Source organism: Dreissena polymorpha, chromosome 14 (genome assembly GCF_020536995.1).
Source record: "Dreissena polymorpha isolate Duluth1 chromosome 14, UMN_Dpol_1.0, whole genome shotgun sequence".
In the NCBI taxonomy this organism is placed as follows: Eukaryota; Metazoa; Mollusca; class Bivalvia; order Myida; family Dreissenidae; genus Dreissena; species Dreissena polymorpha.
The window spans coordinates 44743181-44767712 of NC_068368.1; the positions used below are offsets into that span (position 1 = coordinate 44743181).

General features: G+C 36.3%; 2 protein-coding genes across 4 annotated transcripts in view; both read left to right on the forward strand.

Moving 5' to 3' along the window:
- LOC127858366 (zeta-crystallin-like) overlaps nt 1-24532 on the forward strand; it is a 306504-nt gene that overhangs the window by 61846 nt on the left and 220126 nt on the right. The gene's annotated exons all lie outside the window — the stretch shown is intronic.
- The window catches only part of LOC127858372 (uncharacterized), a 41506-nt gene that overhangs the window by 14532 nt on the left and 2442 nt on the right, over nt 1-24532 (forward strand). Inside the window, exons 1-4 of one of the 3 annotated variants that reach the window (XM_052395456.1) lie at nt 1263-1414; nt 14845-14914; nt 15797-16016; nt 22020-22135. In XM_052395456.1, coding sequence (XP_052251416.1) covers nt 1382-1414; nt 14845-14914; nt 15797-16016; nt 22020-22135 — 439 coding nt within the window. In that variant the 5' untranslated portion in view covers nt 1263-1381. Of the gene's footprint in view, nt 1-1262; nt 1415-14844; nt 14915-15796; nt 16017-22019; nt 22136-24532 lie in introns of those variants that run through there. The other 2 variants (XM_052395455.1, XM_052395458.1) reach the window with 2 other exon arrangements.

Below are 24532 nucleotides of genomic sequence, written 5' to 3' on the forward strand. Positions count from 1 at the left end.
GTCGTGTTGATGGTAGGAATAAATGAAGTGAGATCAGTTCATGGTCCACCGACCTCCACCTGTCATTATTAGAACGTATTTATTCGAATGAGGAGGACCAATGTAATTCATTTTGAATCTATTTCAATGTGTTCAAATAGTTATTCGAATGAGGACCAATGCCATTTATTTTCAATCTATTCAAATGTGTTCATATTTATTAGGGTGTTCTGTTGCGTTTTATGTACAATAATTACATCGGAATCTATCACATGCTGGCTGATATGTTTTTATTATGTTTTAAAAAACACACATCGTCTGAAATTATTGGCTATGAAATTTATTTTCCTTTAACTACAAACCAGGAGACTTCTCCTATCAACACGTCTGTATCATAACCTAGCAACTCCTCATCACTTTTTAGTTGGAATGCGTGGTAGATTCCATGTCTCGCACGACGAATGCGTAAATTGGATGTCTCCTTATGGTATATATTATGTTACGAACAGAAAACGTGTATAGTTCGCTCTCTGAAGTCAATTAAGTATGAGCCGCGTAATGCGATAATGTGTCTTATGCCGTATGCGGTCAGCATATATACTAGCTTACATGCGCAATTGAGTTAATCGTCCGAATTTCTCCGACTCGATGCTGCAGGTTTATTGCCCGGCAATCTATGCAACAGTAAACATTTCTTTTCCGTTTCAATTCGTACGAAAACATGTACGACACAAAAAGGCCGCATTAACGATAGCATAATAGACTTCCCGGATCAGATGTGGCGCAATGTCATGTTGCGTCTTAAATACATGCAGTTTAAAAGGCAAGTTTACACTTAATTGAGAGGAATAATTTACTAAAACTTATTTTGTTCTGTGCTGTAATACTCCATAAATGCGAGTGTATCCATTTAACACGGTATAGTTAACCTCTGTTTGACAGGTCTTGCCAGTTTGCTCATAACTGTCCCTTTATCGTGGCATAGTGGAATAATTTTTTATTGAACTTGTCTTTACATCTCATAACAAGCGATCGTATCCCTTTCACGTTGCAAAGTGAACCTGTCTTACATCTGTTGTGTTAATGTTCTCTTAATTCTGAAGAATGCTCCTTTAACAAGCAAGCGTTTACCTTGTTGTTTACGCTGTAACTTTCAAGATTCACGTTTTGTACGAACGTATATAGTGTATGACTGTACAGTATGTTGTATACAGGCATAACCGATCAGTGCGCTACAGGCTATTGGATAAAACATAAAGTGAACTAATGCAATTGCGTGAGATGTCATAGATTAGCGTAAATTGATGTCGTTATTTATATCGCCGTATGAAACATGATGTGATACGCTGTGTTTAGACGTTGCGTTCACGTTAATTCAGTGCGGATACGTTATCGTAAAACAATGAAACGGTTTAACGTTATCGGACACATAAAGGTACGTGAACTCGATGCTTGTTATTGTCATGTTCGACTGTCATTGTACGTTACGGGATATAATAGTGACTTTTATTGTGGCTATGGGGGAGTGTAGACGTAGTTTGTGTGTTTGTGTGTGTATAATTTGTAAAGTCTTTTGCCGTTTCAACATGTTTTCTGTTATAAATAGGCGGGCAGTGAATTTTCGCACACCATGGGCGACCCTAACATACTTACGCGTGTTTTCAAAATGATCTAGTTCTGATCAAGTAGCTGTTACCGTCCTAAGGAAGTTCTAAAAATAATGTCACGGCAACCCCTTCCTCCCTCCGCATTTGGTTGGTTTGGGATTAGTATTGTGCTGCGCTTTACCAAGAGTCCGTTTGACATGTTTTCATCAAACGCTGTATGTTGGCAAATGGACGAGGAATCATATTTGGAGTAACAATACTCGAATTACTGACCTCGTATTTGTATACAATTCACTAGCAAACTATAGACATTAGAAGTCACTATTATAGTCATGGCGTGGAAACGATTTAATAATTGTAATGTTAAACGGACGTTGAGACTGTAGTTAATAGAGATGTAAACATTTTCTAAATTCCAGACCAATGCATAATAATACATGTAACATATAAAAACGACGGTTCGCTTATTTAATAGATTGTAACTGTTTAAAAAGGTTTTATTGACCGTTGATTTATATAATATATGTAAATATTTATAATATATATAATTTCATATTTAAGCAAGAAAGCCAAACAATCAGCTGCAATTTACTAAAGATCAAGTAATGTTGAAAATAAAATAGTGTTCAGCAAGCGTGCACATTTTATTCTCGACACAGAAAGTCAAAATATCGTGCGATTTACTAAAAATCAGTTAACGATTTTTATGTTGCTTATAAATAGTGTACATGCCCATGTGTGTATGATTGGAAGATGTCGTAATTAACCCAAAAATATGTAGATTAGATATTTACCGTTATTTACTAATTCAGAAAATGCGAACACCATATACACACTTCACATTCAACTCAAACTGCACGTCATCCCTGCATTGTCGACTTTAGATAGCCATATTTCAATAAATCCTGAATAATGATAACCAGGATTTTTCTAACATACATGGTAATACCTCCTTTGCATACATCAAAATATATTTTAATTCAAAAATGCCTTTAAACAATTATAGAACTGGATTTACTTACCCTACCGAAATTCATCGAAATCTATCGGCAACTTTTCATAGCACATCCAACTTTTCACAGCATATCGGGTTTCCAGGGGTGTATATGAAAGGTATATTATTTGTAAATATTATATTGATGAGGTGTATTTTGTTTGTCAGACTAATGATGATAAGGGATTATTGCTTGTCGGACAAAAAAAGTTGTTAAGTGGTACATTTTTGTCAGAATAATGTTTTTTAGACAAAAACATTGATAAGGGATATATTGTTGTTTGTCAGACTTATGCTGATAAGGGATTATTGGTTGCCAGACAAAAAATATGATAAGGGGTTTATTGTTTGTCACATAAATTAATATTAATAAAGGGTATATTGTTTGTCAGACTGAAAGTAAATTTATAAGGGGTATATTGTTTGCCACACTTGATAAGGGGTATATTAATTGTCAGATTAAGATTGATAAAGAAATATTGTTTGTCAAACTAATGTTGGTAAGTGATATATTGTTTGTCAGACTAATGTTGATAAGGGATATATTGTTTGTCAGACTAATGTTGATACAGAATATGTTGTTTGTCAGACTAATGTTGATTAGGGATATATTGTTTGTCAGACTAATGTTGATTAGGGATATATTGTTTATCAAACTTATTTTGATAAGGGGGGAATTGTTTAACAGGCTAAAGGAAACAAGTTTGTCTAATTTTAAGCTTCCTTTGGGTCGGTTGTATTGGTTTTGTGTGCATTATCGTTTGAAAAGACATAAGTTTAGAACAAATCCTTAAGATATATATTATCAAAAGTTGTTCTCCAGAAAACAATTGGTCCGATACTAGGCGTTTCTTGACGTCAGTAGTATTGGTTTTGTGTACAGCCATAAGATTTATATGAGCCTCGCTCTGTGAAAAGAGGATACAATGAATATGCGTGAAGTGTCGTCCCAGATTAGCATATGCAGTTGCCACAGGCTAATCAGGGACGACACTTTCCGCTTAAACAGGATTTATGCAAAGAAGAGACTTTCCGTAAACGAAAAATATCATAAAAGCGGAAAGTGTCGTCCCTGATTAGCCTGTGCGAACTGCACAGGCCAATCTGGGACGACACTTGACGCACATTTATTTAAACCTCTTTTCACAGAACACGGCTCATACTGCAGCCATTTTCGAAATGATCGTTTCAATCATTTTCAAATCGTCTACAAATGTATCTGTGTTTGCGATAGTGCGTAATTAATGAGGTGAATAACTTCGGAACTATTTTGCATAGCTTAACATTGTTTACGCTGTATGGATGTTAATATCGCCATGTTAAACTACCTTTGCTTGGGCTTCACGGAAAGTATCTAATGAAAGTCACGGAAAAGTGTGCCAATAATTGGCGTCGCACTTAAGTGCGGCGACTAGTATGAGATACGTTTTTTTCGCATATGGGAGGAGAAGTTATTTTACGGATCAATGTATATATTTTTGTTGTCAGAATATCTGGCATAGTGGTGATTTTTTGTGTAAATTAGTGTAAATGAGTACTGCATTTGTGCCTATTACATTTACTACACCATGTATTGCCAATAATGCAAACCTAATTCTTTTAATTAATAACTGACCACAGGGACTGGGCAATAATAAAACATCACAGGGACTGGGCAAATACGCGAACCGGTGAAACGTTCTGGTTTTGTATAAAAACAAAAGTTCTTTGTTCCACTATCCTAGCAACCATCCAGTAACTAATAAAGGCGCGAAGCGCGACACGTTTTATTAATTGTAATACTGAGTCTTGATAAAGGAAGCAGCCGTTTATCAATGAGGAGCACCATCACAGCACCCTAGTCTCATTACTATCAAGTCCTCCTACAGATTTTTTTAAGAACCACATATAGAAGGCCGCAGGCCTGACCCGTATCTTGCCATTGGTATGGACCCTTTGGTATGGACCTTTAACCCCGCTCACTATCCAGCGTTTAAACTTCCGGGTTTACATTTAAACCGACTATTAATAGCTTATTAATATCTTAGTTAAAAGGTGATTTTTCAAGCGGTTCCGTAGTGTAGTGGTTACACGCTCACTTCACATGTGGGAGGCCCAAGGTTCGAGCCCCAGTAGAATCAAATTATTTTTATTTGTGTTTAATGTTAACTTTTTGTTTTGATGTAGACATTTTAGTTTAAATAAATATGCTGTTTTATTGTAACCATTTTTAGCTCATCTATTTTTTGAAAAAAAAATTATGAGCTATTGTCATCACCTTGGCGTCGGCGTTGGCGTCGGCATCCGGTTAAGTTTTGCGTTTAGGTCCACTTTTCTCAGAAAGTATCAATGCTATTGCATTCAAACTTGGTACACTTACTTCCTATCATGAGGGGACTGTGCAGGCAAAGTTAGATAACTCTGGCCTGCATTTTGACAGAATTAGGTGCCCTTTTTATACTTAAAAAATTGAAAATTTTGGTTAAGTTTTGTGTTTAGGTCCATTTTATTCCTGAAGTATCAAAGCCATTGCTTTCATACTTGCAACACTAACTAACTTTCATAAGGGGACTGTGCAGGCAAAGTTATGTAACTCTGACTGGCATTTTGACAGAATTATGTGCCCTTTTTATACTTAGAAAATTGAAAATTTGGTTAAGGTTTGTGTTTTGGTCCACTTTATTCCTACAGTATCAAAGCTATTGCTTTCATACTTGCAACACGTATTAGTTATCATAAGGGGACTGTGCAGGCAAAGTTATGTAACTCTGACTGGCATTTGGACGGAATTATGGGCCCTTTATACTTAGAAAATTGAAAATTTGGTTAAGTTTTGTGTTTTGGTCCACTTTACCCCTAAAGTATCATAGATATTGCTTTAATACTTGGAACACTCGCAAACTATCATAAGGGGACAGCAAAAGGACAAGTTGCATAACTCTGGTTGTCATTTTTACGGAATTATGGCCCTTTTTGACTTAGTAACTTTGAATATATGGTTAAATTTTGTGTTTCGATCCACTTTACTTCTAAAGTATCAAGGCTATTGCTTTCAAACTTCAAATACTTTCATGCTATCATGAGGTTACTGTACCTGGCAAGTTGAATTTTACCTTGACCTTTAAATGACATTGACTCTCAAGGTAAAATTATTAATTTTTGCTAAAATTGCCATAACTTCTTTATTTATGATTAGATTTGATTGATACTTTGACAAAACTACTCTTACCTGACATACCACAATAGACTCCACCCAAACCATCCCCGTGCCCTCCCCTCCCTCCCCAACCTCCCCCCGAATCCCCCCTTTTTATTTTTTATTGTTTTAAGATCATCTCACAAATAACCACCACACCCTCACACTATACCCCCCACCCCACCCCCTCAATTTTTTTTGAAACGGTTAAAAAACACAAATATTTTTTTTTATGTTTTTTTATTTTTGAAATACCGTCCAACCATCGCACCCAAGAATCCCCTCCCCCCCCCCCCGCCGAATTGTTTTTTTGTTGTTTTTTTTTTTTGCATTTTTTTTGTCACATTTTTGGAAGATAATGTCATAAATGTCCACATCCCTCTTCACTCCACCTCTCCCTCCTTTGTTATTTAAATCGAGAGTCCCTTCACCTTTAAAAAGAAAATAGATGAGCGGTCTGCACCCGCAATGCGGTGCTCTTGTTTGTTTTTATTATGGCCATGAAATATATGTGTGAGAGGGTGGGGGGGGGGGGTTCGTAAACACATTAAAAATTAAAACTAACAGTGTTTTCATACCAATGAGTACTCAACCCCTATCGTAAATGAGCAACGTAAGAATAAGTTCAGAATCATCTCCCCTTGAAGTTGAGAAAAATATGAAATTACGCTTACAAGATGAAGCAGATTTTTTTTAAACCCTCACAGTTCTGTTCCTTTAATGAAAACTGCACACGGGTGCCAGTAAAAAAGGAAACCAATGTAAATAAAATGAACTATGAAATATTTGGGGGTTACAACACAAAATCATAGATGGTTATTTGGGGGTTATAACACAACATCATAGATAATGGTTATTTGGGGGTATAACATAAAATCATAGATAATGGTTATACCAGTATCTTTTTCTATTCTCTTTAAAATAATCGGCCAATATATTAATATTTACAGTAGAAAAAAATCGTTCCATGTAACTTCATTGATTGCCTTTTACACTGAAATTTCCGACGCCCTTAGGGTCCTCAATCTATTAAATCTGCCGCCGAATTCCACTTGAGAAGTTTACTTTGGGGGGAAAAATTCCCCCCTAAAAAAATATTTTTATTTTTAATAGAAAGATGTGTCTCATGATTATTATATCTCAATTCTATTTCAATTTAATCTTTGCAAACATACTAAATTATGAAAAATGCAATGAATATAGTGCAAACATGTTCAAATGTAATAATGAGAGAGTAAGTAAAAAAATCCCCCAAAAAGGGAAACGCCGCGAAAATTCCCCCTTCTAAGGGCTGCGCACCCCTTCCCCCAAAGTAGTGTGAGGGCGCTGGCCCTTTAATGCTTTACATCAATACTTATCTTGTTATAATATAGTATGATTGGTTTTATTACTCATGTCGTTGTGCAAGGCGGATTTAAGATGTATTACGTATCGGATGAATTTTCAGTTCTGTGCGTTACGGAGTATAGCACAGAACGTATGTCTAAACATAACGCACCGCACGAAACAGGTATATGTGCGGTTCGTTCATGCGTGTGGTTGTCACGTGAGTGATGGTCACTCAGGTGGACATAGGCGGGAATTTGCACGGGGTGTTCATTGTTTGGTCAGTTCTACGCTAGACTTCGATCAGTAAACTTGTGTTCGTGTACAAATCCTACATCGTGTTGTCGACTTTAGCAGAACACAGGGTGTCCATGCTGCAAGATTTGGAACGCATCATAGAAAAGATAAGTGCTAAAAGAAACGTAAATCTGTTAAATCCGTTATACTGAATCTCGAGCATAGTATCGAGTGTTACGAAGTAGTAACAGAGTTGAAACGATGTATATTTCAAGTAAAAATGTCAGCAATAGAGAAAGCCGATCAATTTACAAATAGAAATATTGATGGCACGTGACCAAAAATTCACAAGTCATTAATGGTAAAACACGACAAAAGTTTTCGAATTTTTTGGGGAATAAATTGCTATTCTTTGTGGTGTTGTATACATTCTATATGTATATGTGTATAAATGTTTTACGAGTCTGATGACGTAATGTTATTTGCAGAAAAATACAAGGTAGAGGCGATGGCATATAAAAAGGCGGAAACATAACGCCACGCGGCGCTCTTGACGGGTCATATCAGAAGCCAGAAGCTTCATCTAACATCGCAACACAAGGGGCTGAAACTCAATTACCATTGAGACGCACAGGACTATGTTTCGCATGTGGCGAACCGGGTCATCGGAAAGGAGCAGCTGGATGTTCAGCAAACAGCTCGACCAATAAGTTAAGTTAATTATGTATAGAACCCCGTTATCAGAAAATGGGTAGTTTCATGTTCGTCGGAAACGTAACGTACAGAAAGTTCCTTAAGTCAAACGTGATCAAAAGGATCCAAGTATAGTTCGCCGGTAAGTTGAAGGAATGCCCACGCGGTTAAGTAGCAGGAGACTACTGATAGTAAGTACATTTTCGATGTAGTAAATGGCGGTTAAAAGTTTATTTTTTCCGTCGGAAAACGGTAACGTACACAAAGATCTGTCTCAGTGTATCAAAAGGATCTTAGTATAAAACTGGATCAAAAGGATCATAGTATAGAAATTGATGCTAGAAGCTCGCCGGTAAAAAGAACGAAAGCCCATGCAGCCAAGCTGTAGCAGGCTACGGATGGTTGTTACATTTTAGATGTAGTAAATTGGGAAAACGGTAACGTACAGAAAGAGATATAAGGAGCAATTGATCAAAAGGATCATAGTATAGAAATTTATCAAAAAGAAAAAAAAAATCATAGAAAAAAAAAATAAAATAAAAATTGTTACCGGAAGTTTGTCGGTAAGTAGACTGAAAACCCACGTTATCATGTTGTTAATACGCCCGTTAATACGTTTATAGTCGTATTTAATAAGAATGGGAGGCCTCGATATATTTAAAATTATTATTTATTTATTTGTTGTACTTTCGATATAAGAGGAGCGTATCATGATATTGATACATTCACGAACGGTGTGGGTTGAGCTATCAGGAAAATAGCAGACAGTGTTAGGTTGTTATAAGCTTATATTTGGCACGATAACGGCCGATCATATATTTATTTATTTGTTCTACTTTCGATATTCAAGGAGCGTATCATGATATTGATACATTTACGAAAAATGTGGTTTTAGCAATCAGGAGAATAGCAGGCAGTGTTAGGTTGTTATAAGCTTATATTTGGCACGATAACATCCGATCATATATTTACTAAAACTCGTTAAAACTAAAATGAGGTGTACCAGCATTCTTACGTCAAATTGACTTAAAATAGTTATTTGCTTTTGTGATGATGGCATACATCACAGTGTAGAATATGAAAAAACATTATATGCTAGTGACTAGACGAGTTGGATGTTAACTGGCTGAAGAAACAGTATTTTGATTCCTTCTCAGAGAGTAGACTGGCTCGGGCATGTGATCGATATGCATAAAATGCAGTTTTTCATAATTAAAAATTGAGTAGCTAGGCTAGAAAAAAGTATTGATTCGATGATCTATCTAATTTATCAAACGAAAGAAAAAGTAGTACCAAAAGATAAATTAATAGCTAGTCTTGTAGGGCAGACAATTTCCTTTCAGAGTGTGATTTTAAATAAAGTTTGGTGATAACAATGCATATATACAATTGCATAAATACCAGAGCTAGTTGGAAAGCTCCCCTTATTGTAACGTTGCAGCTATTTCCAAACTTAGATTATGGAGAGAAAGCACTAGGCAGTTAATCAACGGTGGAAAAGATTTCAAAAACAATCAGTTGTTTTTGTGTAATATATTTGCTGATGCAAGTACCACAAGTTATGGTTTATGGAGGTTTTATAGAAAGTTGTAGCTTTAATGTAGATATAGGCGAAATGACTGTCAAGCTAACGATTTTCATAAAAATAAAAAAGCAAATTTATTTTCAATTTGTTTTATTCCATTGACGAAGAGAGTAAAGGTATGTACTCGTGGTCTTTGAGACCCGAAAATGAGAAAATTGGAATGTACATGATCTTAATAAAAATAGCAACCTGTTCCCGGAAGTGACTAGATTATTGACGAAAAGAGAAGTTATTCCTGGAAGTGATTACTATATTACACTGTTAAAATCAAGGAGGTACACTGCCAGTGTTTCTATAAACGAAACAGGTAATGAATATTGTGATTTAATATGAAGTCAATACATTAAGCCACCGGAAGTTGGTTTTCAAGATAAACCGGATAAGTATTCCGTCGTTCAACATGACGTAAGTAAAATTTCTTATGATCAAAAAATGCCTTGCATACGGCTAGAAAAGGTATGTTATTGCTCCCGGAAGTGAGCAGAAAGAGTTTGCTATGGTCCCCGGAAGTGGACATAGAGCCCAGTAGATTGCTCCCGGAAGTGAGCAGAAATTGTAGGCTATGGTCCCCGGAAGTGGACATAGAGCTCAGTAGATTGCTCCCGGAAGTGAGCAGAGATGCTCCATGAAGAGAGCAGAGAGTATGCTATGGTTCCCGGATGTTATGTTATATGAAATGTTTTAAATGCTTTGCAAAATTCGTACATCAAAGTGTATTCAGACAATAAAATGTAAAATCTATATTATTATATGGTAGTCAAAAGAAACAGCGTTAGATTTAAATATGTTGTGTGGATACTGGATTCAATGAAAAGAGGCAGTGGGTGCCTTAGTTCAATATGGGGAAACAATGTAAACTGGTTAGTTCAGAAACTAGGTTGGTATCAATCTGTATCAATAAGATGATATCGGAGAAAGCAAAATGCATCCTTGTTGTTCCAAAAAGGTGCAGTTCGCGTTATTGGCTAATGTTTATTTGTCATACGGACATTTTAGAGATATTGTGAAATATTGCAAAAAGTTTGGTAGAGACTGTATGATTCCAGGTTGTTTTGGTAACACTAGATTATCATTAAATAAGATAGCGTTAAGATGCATATCACAATACAGTTATTGATGTATAGTACATATGTTTGACAGGAAATGTTTTGAGAGGTACTCTGAAGGAGCGATTAGAGGGCTCGGGCTTGCATGGGCTTCGAAGAGATTAGATGGCGGACAGAATGGCTAAGTAAATACTTAGAACAATCAAGAGCAGACAATACGGTGAAGAAAAGAATTCTGCATGTGCACATTAAAAATACTGTGAAGAAAATGTAGTCGCCATGCCAGCCTTACATATATCAGTAGTAATGTACATGGCTCAATTGATGGATCGAGGAAATCTAATAACGTTTTTTACATCTGTGTTTTACAGTATTCAATGGATCCATTCTTTAATAGCGTACATGATCCAAAGAAAGATTTAACAAACTATTATAAGAAGCTTCAAAGCGTGTGTGTTTCAAACCATCTCACAAGAAAGATGTATTATGTAAATGTGCATTCATTAGAGATGATACAAACATTGTATTTGATATAAGGAGATTCCACTGTTTTCATTGATTGATCATTTTTGGGTTATGCATGTACATGTATCATGCATATTAACAAATTAAGTGAGTTTCATTGTAATGACCTACAATTGAAATCTGATCACTTTGTTATTAATGTACGCCATTATAACACTGGCATGTATACGGATAGTTCGGATATTATAATTGCAAAATGTACAACTACCCATATGTCGTTTTATTAACAAATATGTAATTAGCAAATTGGTCAGATGAATCAAATGATTTTTTGTTCAAACCAGTTTTTGGTTATATATATGTAATTATTTAGACTAGCTAACGCCGAGGGCGTGTTTTAGAGATGTTTGAAGCGAAATGGTCGATGGAAGTCTGATAGGGCTTAAGATGGGTACATTGATGATTCTCTAGACAAAAAAGCTTTTTATCGCTAGACAATTGAAATTATAATTGATTTGCGGTTCGAATTTAAAACCTTACCAACCTTTTTTTTGTTCTATCGCAAGCCTTGCCCAATGCAAAACGGGTTGTGTTTTGTGCTTAGTTGTGTGAAGACTTTTCAGTTCTGTGCGTTACGGAGTATAGCACAGAACGTATGTCTAAACATAACGCACCGCACGAAACAGGTATATGTGCGGTTCGTTCATGCGTGTGGTTGTCACGTGAGTGATGGTCACTCAGGTGGACATAGGCGGGAATTTGCACGGGGTGTTCATTGTTTGGTCAGTTCTACGCTAGACTTCGATCAGTAAACTTTTACTTTTTTAAATTCGAACCGCATTAGTAGTAAATTGGCTCAAATGACATGTTATGTTTGGGTAACATAATGTTTAGTTACATGTTAATAGTGGTTGTTTTCAGGTACAGTTTTCCAGAGTTATTTTACATTGGGCTTCTGATGAATTTTTATCTCTGGTTTTTACCCTGGCCTTGAAAACACCAATTAAGGACACAATACTAGAAGTGATGTATACACATTATAGTTATAATTTGTTATATAATTTATAGATCGAAAATTGTCCTGTCAAGGTTGTACTACGATTGTACTTGATTGCTATATGATACGAATATGTAATATTCGTGGATGTGTGTTGTCAATAAACTGATCGCAAGCCTTGCCCAATGCAAAACGGGTTGTGTTTTGTGCTTAGTTGTGTGAAGACTATTTATTTCGCTATTGCACACATTAATTAAGCTACGAGTACATCCATAATGTTAAGTGTTATGTACTTAAAGCTCCACGAACATACCGTAAAAGAATTTCGTTGCATTCGTAACTAATGCACACATTTATTTGTATGCCAGTCGTGTGTGTGGGACGTGAGTAATTGTGGAATCCAAACGCATGTCAACATTGATAGTTGTCTAAAACATCGTGAAAATTAACAACCAGCAAATACCATGGCATTCCTATAAATATACGAAGCGGTGTCATCATAACTGATTGTAAATCAACGGACCAAGACCTGTTGTGTTATGATTATTTAGACGTTTAATTTGTAACGAGGGCGGGTTGCGTTGCACTTATTTGTGATATATATATATTAATCGTGTTACCTTTTACCATCCGTGCCAGTTTGATGATTAATTGTTCAGCTTTTTCTATCGTTCTAAGTAGTAGGTCTTTTGTATGAATTGTCTGTACAACTATGTGACACAATTATAATTTGTTTTCATCTTTACATGATTTTTTTGACACACATTTATGAATTCCAAGCTGGTAAATGAACATAGATACCATTACTTTTTGAAATAGGGTTTGCTGGTAAATGCATGTCGGATTATTCACGTGATAGTTATATAAAAAGTTCGAATGTCTAGTTTTTGAATGTTACATCGACACATATTGAAGTGACGTTAAGGAATAATCTAAAAAACTTAAATCCGGTTAACACTCTGGCGCATGTTAATTTGATGTATTTATCCAAAAATCATTTGATGAGTGAACTATTTTTTTCTCACCGGCGGTAGATGCAAATGGTAAGCACTTTCAAAAAAAACATACACGCACTGTTCACAGTTTAAACTGAGCAACTATGACATTTTAACATTTCAAACATGAAAATAGAGGCTATACAAAAGCGCTATATTTGTTTTTGCGAACATTTGTGTAGAAATTCAAAAAAGACGCTTTTTAAAGATTTTGTTAAGAGACGGACAGAGCATATGGTCGCCGTTGCCCGTCCGTCCGAATAATTTTTGTTGATATACGAAAAGTTGCTTATTAATGATATTTTGGAGACTAAATCAGGTATTGTTTTTAAATTGCATTATGATTTTTTTTGTAAAAAGATATGATTTATGATAAATATCAAGGTTATTTATTTCATATTTAAATACTACCTCTACATTTCATCAATAATATTGGATGCATAACGCGCGGTTATTATTTGAAAAAGATATGGAATTTAATAATTATACGCGTTTAAAGCTACTCGTACGTGTCAGGACTATTTTCTTTGTCGTTAAAAGTATTGCGTGTGAGTACATTCAAAAGAACATGCTCTCGTACATATGTATGCCTTTTGTAACGACTTTTTTTATATTGCGGGGTATTTCCTTTATATTTATCATTGGTTCTTATTCTCTTCGCGCAGTTCCGTGGTACATAAATATTATGTTTTGGGCTCTTTCTGTACTTGTGCAAATGAACTACAAATGTATAGCTTTTCATGTAGCTTTCACGGTACATACCTCAGCGATTTTTTAATGACTTTCTAGTTGTATTGTGCACATATTAAATAATTATTTCTTAACGTTTTTCAATAGAACTATTGTTTTTATGCTCCCCGAAATAAAATTTCGGCGGAGCATATAGTTGCCAGTTTGTCCTTTCTTACTTCCTTCCGTCACACTTTTGCTACCGTTTCTCATAGCGCCTTCATTACTTTACCAATCGCTTTCATATTTGGCATGTAGGTACCTTGCATGGACCTCTACCTTTTGGTGAGGTTTGAGGTCACTGGGGTCAAGGTCAAGGTCACCGAGGCTAATAAAAGACTTCCTTCTGTCAAACTTTTGCTACCGTTTCTCATAGCGCCTTCAATACTTTACCAGTCGCTTTCATATTTGGCGTGTAGGTACCTTGCGTGGACCTCTACCTTTTGATGAGGTTTGAGGTCACTGAGGTCAAGGTCAAGGTCACCGAGGCTAATAATAGATTGTTTAAGATGTATATAAACACATACATTGACAAAGCGCATCATCGGGGAGCATCCATCAGTTTCACTGATATTCTTGTTTCGTGAAGTTACATATTAAAGCATATTTTCGTAATATGTATAGACTTTCAGCAACATAACCAATTATTATTTTTCGCGTAGTTTTAAGGTACATACATAATTGTAGAAATTGGACTTTTTCTTTACCTTTGTATATATATATTTAATTTTTTCACGTTGTTGCCTTGTCTTAATATCATTAAATGTTTAATGATCATTTTACTATGTATAAAGTTTTTAATTTTTTCCCATAGTGTAATGGTACATAAAGCTTTTTGTGACTTTAATCATCAGTTTGTATAATAAATATTGTATTTTCGCGTTGTTTTCATGGAAAAAATCTTGAAATATATTATGTCAGTTTTGTCTATATGTACATATATGTATGGACTACTTCTTTACTTTACTCTTTAGTCGATACATTTCTTTCATATTGAGTAGTTTTTATATTTTCAGGACTACTTCTTTACCTCCACCGATATCAACAAATTCATCTTCAAACAGTTCAATTTTCAAGGAAATGCGGGTAAGTCATGTATAGATTGCACACCATTTCTGCGGTCTTTGTTTAAATGGCAACTGTAAGAACTGTGCATGTTAAATGTATTTACGTAGACTGCGATCGGGATAGTTTTGTGGTCTTGACGCTTTAAGATCACTGCGATTTTCAGATATATAGTAACAACGGAATATCCGACATCTGTCAGATATATGTCTAACATTTTGGAAGCATATCTGTTCTGTGGAGTGTTATGTCTCGATTTGTGGAGCGTTATGTCTCGATTTCGGCACCCTCGGGAGTTAAAAATAAAGAATATTGATTTGATTTATAACTGTAAGTCGCACAAAACAAAGATTTGTAATTATAATGCGTGAAATTGTAACCACCAAGATGTTTGCGCGATGTACTTTTAGCTTTACAGATCACACATCGACAAGGCCTTGGAAATGCATACACAAGTAATAAAGCATCAATTAGACTTTAAATACATTTGAAAAGTACGCTTCGACATTAGTCAAAACACAAAAACTTGCTTTATTTGATATTGAAATTTTTTTAGTACTACATTATGAACTGATTCGGATTCTATTGACGGATCGCGGATTGAAAAAAAAAAACTCGTTAAGTTCTGCCTAACTACATTGTACTGTTAAAGGATTAATTTATGTTCATACAACATCAAATTCATCTGCATTCGCCTTTGTTTTATCACAAACAAAACTCGCGCGCTCTTTTCTGTAAAGTAAATGCAGTAAAATAAAATTAAAGCACTAAATACGTGATATCCGCAATGATGCAAAATATAAATACGATAGCCATTGGTCAGAATCGACCATTACATAGCAGTCTCGGAATGTTCAATATTCAAATTGTGTTTTCTAAAATTATGACGTACTTTGTTTGCAGAAGTGTTTGGCTGCTGCGTTATGATATTTGCAATAACTCTCGTTCTGGAGGCGGGAAAGGCGCTGCTGTTTTACCTCCAACTGCGCCTGCGCCAAAATCCTCTCACATACGGGGACACGGCGGAGACGTCGATTCAGGACAACAGGTCGTTCGCTTCTGGTTCCACGCTTTTATCGAGCCTTGCTATACCCGCGAACTTAGATCAGATACGCAGGCACAGGTCGGTGGTGGTATTTGTTCTGCTTGTTTTAGTGATGACGCTTTTATGGGTCATAAGTTCTGGACTCCATTTGAGCCAGATCACGTTGTTCCAATGGGTCTTAGTTTTTAGCTCACCTGGACACAACGTGCTCATGGTGAGCTTTTGTGATCCCTTTTTGTCCGTCGTGCGTTGTCGGTTGTCCGTTGTGCGGCGTCAACATATGCCTTGTTAACTCTCTAGAGGCCACATTTATTGTCCAATCTTTATGAAATTTGGTCAGCAGATTGTTTTCAATGATATCTTGGATGAGTTCGAAAATGGTTACGTTTACTTGAAAAACATGGCTGCCAAGGGGCGGGGTATTTTTCCTTATATGGCTATATATGGCTATAGTAAAATATTGTTAACACTCTAGGGGTCTCATTTATTGTCCTATCTTCATGAAACTTGGTCAGAAGATTCATCCCAATAATATCTTGGACGAGTTCGAAAATGATGCCGGTTGGTTGAAAAACATGGCCGCCAGGGGGCGGGGCATTTTTCCTTATATGGCTATAGTAAAACCTTGTTAACACTCAGGGGGGCACATTTATTTTCCGATCTTCATGAAACTTGCTCAGAAGATTTGTGCCACTGATATCTTGGATGAGTTCAAAAATGTTAACCTTTGCTTGAAAAACATTGCTGCCAAGGAGCGGGGCATTTTTCGTTATATGTCTATATATATGGCTATAGTAAAATCTTGTTAACACTCTAGAGGCCACATTTAATGTCCTATCTTCATGAAACTTGGTCAGACGATTTATCCCAATAATTTCTTGGACGAGTTCGAAAATGATGCTGGTTGGTTGAAAAACATGTCCGCCAGGGGGCGGGGCATTTTTCCTTATATGGCTATAGTAAAACATTAACACTCTAGAGGCCACATTTATTGTCCAATCTTGATTAAATATGGTCAGAAGATTTGTCTTAATGATATCTTGGGTGAGTTCGAAAACGGTTACGTTTGCTTGAAAAACATAACCGCCAAGGGGCGGGGCATTTTTCTTAATATGGCTATATAAGGATATAGTAAAATCTTGTTAGCACTCTAGATGCCACAATTATTGTCCGAACTTCATGAAACTTGGTCAGAAGATTTGTGCCACTGATATCTTGGATGAGTTCAAAAATGGTAACCTTTGCTTAAAAAACATGACTGCCAAGGGGCGGGGCATTTTTTGTTATATGTCTATATATATGGCTATAGTAAAATCTTGTTAACACTCTAGAGGCCACATTTAATGTCCTATCTTCATGAAACTTGGTCAGAAGATTCATCCCAATAAGTTCTTGGACGAGTTCGAAAATGATGCTGGTTGGATGAAAAACATGTCCGCCAGGGGGCGGGGCATTTTTCCTAATATGGCTATAGTCAAACCTTAACACTCTAGAGGCCACATTTATTGTCCAATCTTGATGAAATATGGTCAGAAGATTTGTCTTAATGATACCTTGGGTGAGTTCGAAAACGGTTACGTTTGCTTGAAAAACATGGCCGCTAAGGTGCGGGGCATTTTTCCTAATATGACTATATAATGATATTGTAAAATCTTGTTAGCACTCTAGAGGCCACAATTATTGTCCGATCTTCATGAAACCTGGTCAGAAGATTCATCCCAATAATATCTTGGACGAGTTCAAAAATGATGCCGGTTGGTTGAAAAACATGGCCACCACGGGGGCGGGGCTATTTTCCTTATATGACTGTAGTAAAACCTTGTTAACACTCTAGAGGTTACATTTATTTTCTGATGATCATGAAACTAGGTCAGAAGATTTGTCCCAATGATATCTTGGGTGATTTTGAAAATGGTTTTGGTTGCTTTAAAAACATGCCCACCAGGGGCGGGGCATTTTTTCTTATATGGCTTTACATTGTATATGGCTATAGTAAAACCTTGTTAACACTCTAGAGGCCACATTTATTGTCCAATCTTCATGAAATTTGGTCAGAAGATTGGTCTTAATGATATCTTGGATGAGTTTGAAATTTTTATGTTTGCTTGAACAAAATGGCTTCCAAGGGGGTGGGGGTTCCTTATATGGCTATAGTAAAATCTTGTTTACACTCTAGATGCCACATTTACTGTCCGATCTTCATGAAACTTGGTCAGAAGATCCATCCTGATAATATCTTCGACGAGTTCAAAAATGATGCCGGTTGGTTAAAAAACATGGCTGCCAGCGGGCGGGGCATTTTCCTTATATGGCTTTAGTAAAACCTTGTTAACACTGTAGAGGCCACAGTTATTTTCCGATCTTAAAACTTGGTCAGAAGATTTGTCCCAATAATATCTTGTTATCTCAGGTGAGCGAATTTGGGCCTTTCAGGCCCTCTTGTTGGCAAAGTTGTTGTATTTGGTCCTTGAAAAATATGTTGCTGTATAAATTTATATATATAAATTTGTTAACAAATACTAACACTAAAATTCTAACGAATCTCGCGAAATATTGTAAAAATGCTATTTAAATGAGAACTGAGTCGTTGAATGCAATCGTGGAGTAATATAATTAATGCTGTTTTGCATTTTTAACACCTGGCTATATACTATTTTAGTCACTTTCGCAATGCGATGCATGTGCTTATTGCTTATTTATTGTCCGTTTTGTGATGAACTGGACTTGTTCAAGTAATATGAATACACTTCTGTTTTGTTCTCCTTTGTATACACAGCATGTACATATGTAAACCTAGCAGGTACATATACCTTTTAAATGCATAAGCATTATTAAAACTTATCCATGTTCGGATATGTGATTGAAAATGTTGCTGCATGGGGCAATACTGCATGATTGTGGCGTATCAACATAGTTTGCATGTGTTGCATATTGTTACTTATAATCTCCCAACGCATGGTAATTATTTGGGTCGTTTTCTTCTTCTGCAACGTAATTTAAATATACTGTCATAATGCAACAACACATATAGAAGGACAAACCTTTTTCCCTTAAGCATTTGATTCCCTTGAATCTTTTAATGACCGGAATTTCACGAAGGTGTGTGTCTGTAAAATGACATCTAGACGCAAAGCAAAGGCGTTCAGACTGTTCTATTCACTCACAAAGCAATAGGTTATTGCCTGTGGTATTCGGAAAACGTAGAGACATTTTTTATTCATAGCTTTTGACTGGTAATACTATATTTGAGAAAAACAAAAACATTTTTATGTCCGCCACTACTATAGTGGGGAACATATTGTTTTTGCCCTGTCTGTTGGTTGGTTGGTTTGTGTGTTTGTTTTCTCCAACTTTAACATAACTTTTGCAATATTGAAGATAGCAACTTCATATTTGGCATGCATGTGTATCTCATGGAGCTGCACATTTTGAGTGGTGAAAGGTCAAGGTCAAGGTCATCCTTCAAGGTCAAAGGTCAAATATATAGCTTCAAAGCGGCGCAGAAGGGGACATAGTGTTTCTGACAAACACATATGTTTATTCATAGCTTTGGACTGATTATTATATTTGAAAGCCTAACAAGCATATTAACACACTTATCAATTTGTCCTTGCCTGCAGTTTATGCCAACAAAGACACATGTTTATTATTTTCGCCAATTGGTCTGTTAAGTACGTTATTTTGTCCAATTACAAACGTGCTTAACTTTTAACGATGTTTTTATGGCTTGCTGCTTTGCTTCAACGGGGACCAGTTTGGAGTAATCGTGATGGATCTTATGTTATTTTGTATCGCTAGTTTGTTTCTTTATGGATCAAACAGCCATCAAACTAATGATCTAAGAATAAAACATAGTTTGATATCTCGCACATTGTAGATCCATGTACATGCATGGCATTTCGGCGTTGTATACGTGTCCACATATTTTATTGCCGGCGTAATTGAGTCGCGTTCTGAGAAAAGTGGGCCTAATACATGTGTGTACAGTGTCGTCTCAGATTAGCCTGTGCAGTTTGCAGACTTTTTCCACAGAGACTAGATTTTTCTGTCGAAGAGACTTTGTTAAACGAGAAATTCCTTAAAAACGGAAAGTATCGTCCTTGAGTAGCGTGTGCGGAAAGCACATGCTAACCTGGGGCGATATTTAACCCACATGCATTTATTTCACTTTTCCCAAATCTCGGCTCTAATATTCCTCTGCAGTAATGTTAAAGCCCCATACAAACATACTGTTATTTATAGAAAATTCGTTTATAAACACTCGTTTATAATGGGCTGCTTTCTAATGGAAATACTTACAAACGCATACACTTATTTCAAATAAATGTGATTGTATTACCATTTAGTTGTAATTAATCTTTTAATTTAAATGCACCTGTTTACGTATGATGCATTTGGAGTTAGCGATTAAGTACATAATTGTAGTTCGAATTGAGCGTAAAGTATAATATATGAGTAGCGCTGTGTGACAAGGGGGTTTATGCATGTGCTTAAAGTGTCGTTCCAGCTTAGCCGGTGCATTGCACACATTCTTATTAGGTACGAATCTTTCCGCATACACTGGATTTTCGTTTATACGAGACTTTCTTAAAACGAAAAAAATCCTTTAAAGCGGAAAGTAGCATCCCTTAGTAGCTTGAGCGGAAATCACAGGCTAATCTAGGGCGATAGTTTTCGCACATGCATTTAGGCCAATTTTCCCAGATCGCGGCTCAAATATTTATTTTCAGTTATGTTAGAGCCCCATGCAAACAAACTTACATCTACAGAAAATTGTAACAATCGTTTGTAATGGACTGCTTTCTGAAATACTAAGAAACGCATAGAATATTTCAAACATATGCAATGTAATTACCATTTGGTAGTAATTAATATTTAAATTCAAAGGCTCGTGTTAACGTATGATGTATTTGGAGTAAAGCGATTTAGCAGACTTCTGTCCTTTCTTATAATGCGTAAAGTACTAGTATATTACAAAGCCCATCTGTCATGGGATTCGTGGTATGGACGCAGTGTAATAATCGATTTACTGCATCAAACGCGATCTCCTGTATACAAAGTATACGATTAATGATAACCAAACCATTAACAGAAAGATTTCACAGCGTGTTGTTCGTAAGTTGGTCGTTAAGATGTGTATCAAAAGCAATTAATGTCAAGATTTTGTACTTTGGTTTTGATTTTAGGAACTGAACGATTTTATACGGCTAAATTTAAACACTTGAGTTTGCGAATGTATCCAGTGTTCATATAAATATGCGTTGTTTTCAATATCAGGTTTTACGTAATGGAATACCTGTTAGTGACGTTAAACCACCTGTTTGTAGTTTTTTTTAAATAAGGTACCACGTTAGCGGGTATAGACTATAAACGTTAAACCGCATGTTTTGTTTGTTTTCAGGATCAAATGACACATGAGCGGGCACCTGCCATATGTTGTATTGTCCCCTTCCGGTGAAACCGGATGGGAATTATGGTTTGCACTCCGTCTGTCTGCCAGTCTGTATGTCAGTAAGTCCGTCACACTTTTCTGGATCTTGCGATACCTTCAAAAGTTCTTCATATTTTTCATGACATTTGAAACATGGATTGATGGCAATATGGGTATTACGCACGTCATTTCATTTTGTTCCTATGTCAAGAATTCTGGTTGCTATGGCAACAAATAAAAAAAACTGACAATGGTGTAGTTTCACCGGTAGGGGACCATATTGCTTGGCAATCTCTTGTTAATCATGTTCTTTCTTTTCAAAATCAATTACCACCTGAGCGGGTTCATATGTACCTGCCAAAAAGTCCATATACTGTTATATGTCTGTTAGTTGTTTTCAGGATCAAATTACACATCGGCGGGTACCTTTCATACAATTTAATACGCCTGCTTGTTGTTTTTAAGATCAGGTATCACGTGAGCACTTGTTACATACGTTAAACCTCATGTTTGTTGTTTTCAGGATCAAATACCACGTGAGCCGGTACTTGCAAACCGGTCCAATATACTTCCCTATGCCTGTTTTAAGGACTAGGTATCACGCGAGCACCTATTACATACGTTAAACCTCCTGTTTTTTTTGTTTTCAGGATCAAATACCACGTAAGCGGGTACCTGCTACACACATTAAATCTCCTGTTGGGGTATCTCCTCATGTTGGCGGTGATGACATTTGACGCCTATATCTTTATCGCGGTAATCTTGGGTAGGTAGCGATGTCTAAAGATTACTATCTTATTATTACAATATCAGTGACATGCCATTAACAGCAATGTCATAAAGCAGCGTCTTTCAACTAAAGATATACGTCATTTCTGCTTCACATGCCTAGCAGCTTACCGGATGCAAACGGACATAATAATGTACTCAACAAATGAATTAGTCACATTACATTAAATTTTATGTAAACAATGTAAAGGGCATGTCAACTTGTGTCTACTATCGAATGATCGGGACAAAGTTTACATTTGGGTATGCAAAGTACATTTGAACAATTAATTTTAACTCCATGTTTGTTATTTTTTTTGTCCCTTAATGTGTCTTTTGTCTACAAATACCATGTCAAATTGTATCTTTCTACACGTGTATTATGTTTATTTCCATTATGTCATTAAAACCCGGAAAGAAAACTTGTTTGGATTTACCTCAATCTCCCGTCGGTCAGTCGGTTGGTAACACGTGTTCTGTATGTCGCAAGTTGGTCTCTCAGTTTTCTAAGTATCGACATGAAACTTACTGTGTATTAATGCAAGACGTTATTTGTGTGTATGACACACAATTTATTAAAGACTTGTGTGCCTTGTCCTTGAAAATGATAAATTATTAATGTTATTAATTCAATAAATCAAGGTCAAGCTCTTTCTTTGATTGTCATCAGTGTGAAGTAGCGAACGACAAAATATAGCTTTTAATAATGCTCAAGTTTTGCATCTGCTTGATCGATTGTGGGTTTATTTGTCATTTTTAGCTAATCTATTTTTTGAAAAAAAATTTGAGCGATTGTCATCACCTTGGCGTCGGCGTCTGCGTCGGCGTCGGCGTCCGGTTAAGTTTTGCGTTTAGGTCCACTTTTCTCAGAAAGTATCAATGCTATTGCATTCAAACTTGGTACACTTACTTACTATCATGAGGGGACTGGGCAGGCAAAGTTAGATAACTCTGGCGTGCATTTTGACAGAGTTATGTGCCCTTTTTATACTTAGAAAATTGAAAATTTTGGTTAAGTTTTGTGTTTAAGTCCATTTTATTCCTTAAGTATCAAAGCTATTGCTTTCATACTTGCAACACTTACTAACTATCATAAGGGGACTGTGCAGGCAAAGTAATGTAACTCTGACTGGCATTTTGACAGAATTATGTGCCCTTTTTATACTTAGAAAATTGAAAATTTGGTTAAGTTTTGTGTTTAGGTCCACTTTATTCCTACAGTATCAAGGCTATTGCTTTCAAACTTCAAATACTTTCATGCTATCATGAGGTTACTGTACCTGGCAAGTTGAATTTTACCTTGACCTTTGAATGACCTTTACTCTCAAGGTCAAATTATTAAATTTTGCTAAAATTGCCATAACTTCTTTATTTATGATTAGATTTGATTGATACTTTGACAAAACTACTCTTACCTGACATACCACAATAGACTCCACCCAAACCATCCCCCGTGCCCCCCTCCCCCCCCCCCCCGAATCCCCCCCCCCCCCCTATTTTTTTTTTTTTAAGATCATCTCACAAATGACCACCACACCCTCACACTATACCCCCCACCCACCCCCACCCCCAATTTTTTGTTTAAACGGTTAAAAAAACAACTATTTATTTTTATTATTTTATGTTTGAAATACCGTCCAACCACCACACCCAAGAATCCCCCCCCCTTTCCCCACCCGAATCCCCCCCCCCTATTTTTTTATTTTTTTTTTTAAGATCATCTCACAAATTACCACCACACCCTCACACTATACCCCCCCCCCCACCTCACCCCCCAAATTATTTTTTTGAAACGGTTAAAAAACACAAATATTTATTTTTATTATTTTATGTTTGAAATACCGTCTAACCATCGCACCCAAGAATCCCCCCCCCTTCCCCCCCCCCCCCCCCCCCGATTTGTTTTTTTCATTTTTTTCGCATTTTTGGAAGATAATGTAATAAATGTCCACGCCCCCACACTATACACCCCTCTTCACTCCACCCCTCCCTCCTTTTTGATTGAAAATGAGAGTCCGTTCACCTTTAAAAAGAAAATAGATGAGCGGTCTGCACCCGCAAGGCGGTGCTCTTGTTAAAGTCTGCTCTAGTTGCATCTTTATTTTTGGAAATTATTACGACAAGGCTCATTTTCACGTGAACCCTTCATTCTATACTCTGAATGGATAACACGTCTACGTGACATGCTTTTCATGCCTCAATGGTTCATTGAGTATGCACATTAAAACGTAAATATGTATGTCTCATCATTATTTTACAAAGCATATTTACGACTCAACCTTAATGAAACCTGGTCAGATTATAGTGTCGTTACAATATATATATATACCAACATTGAATTAGATTACATTAAATGCAGTCAAAAAGTACGTCACCAATGGAAGCCACGATTATT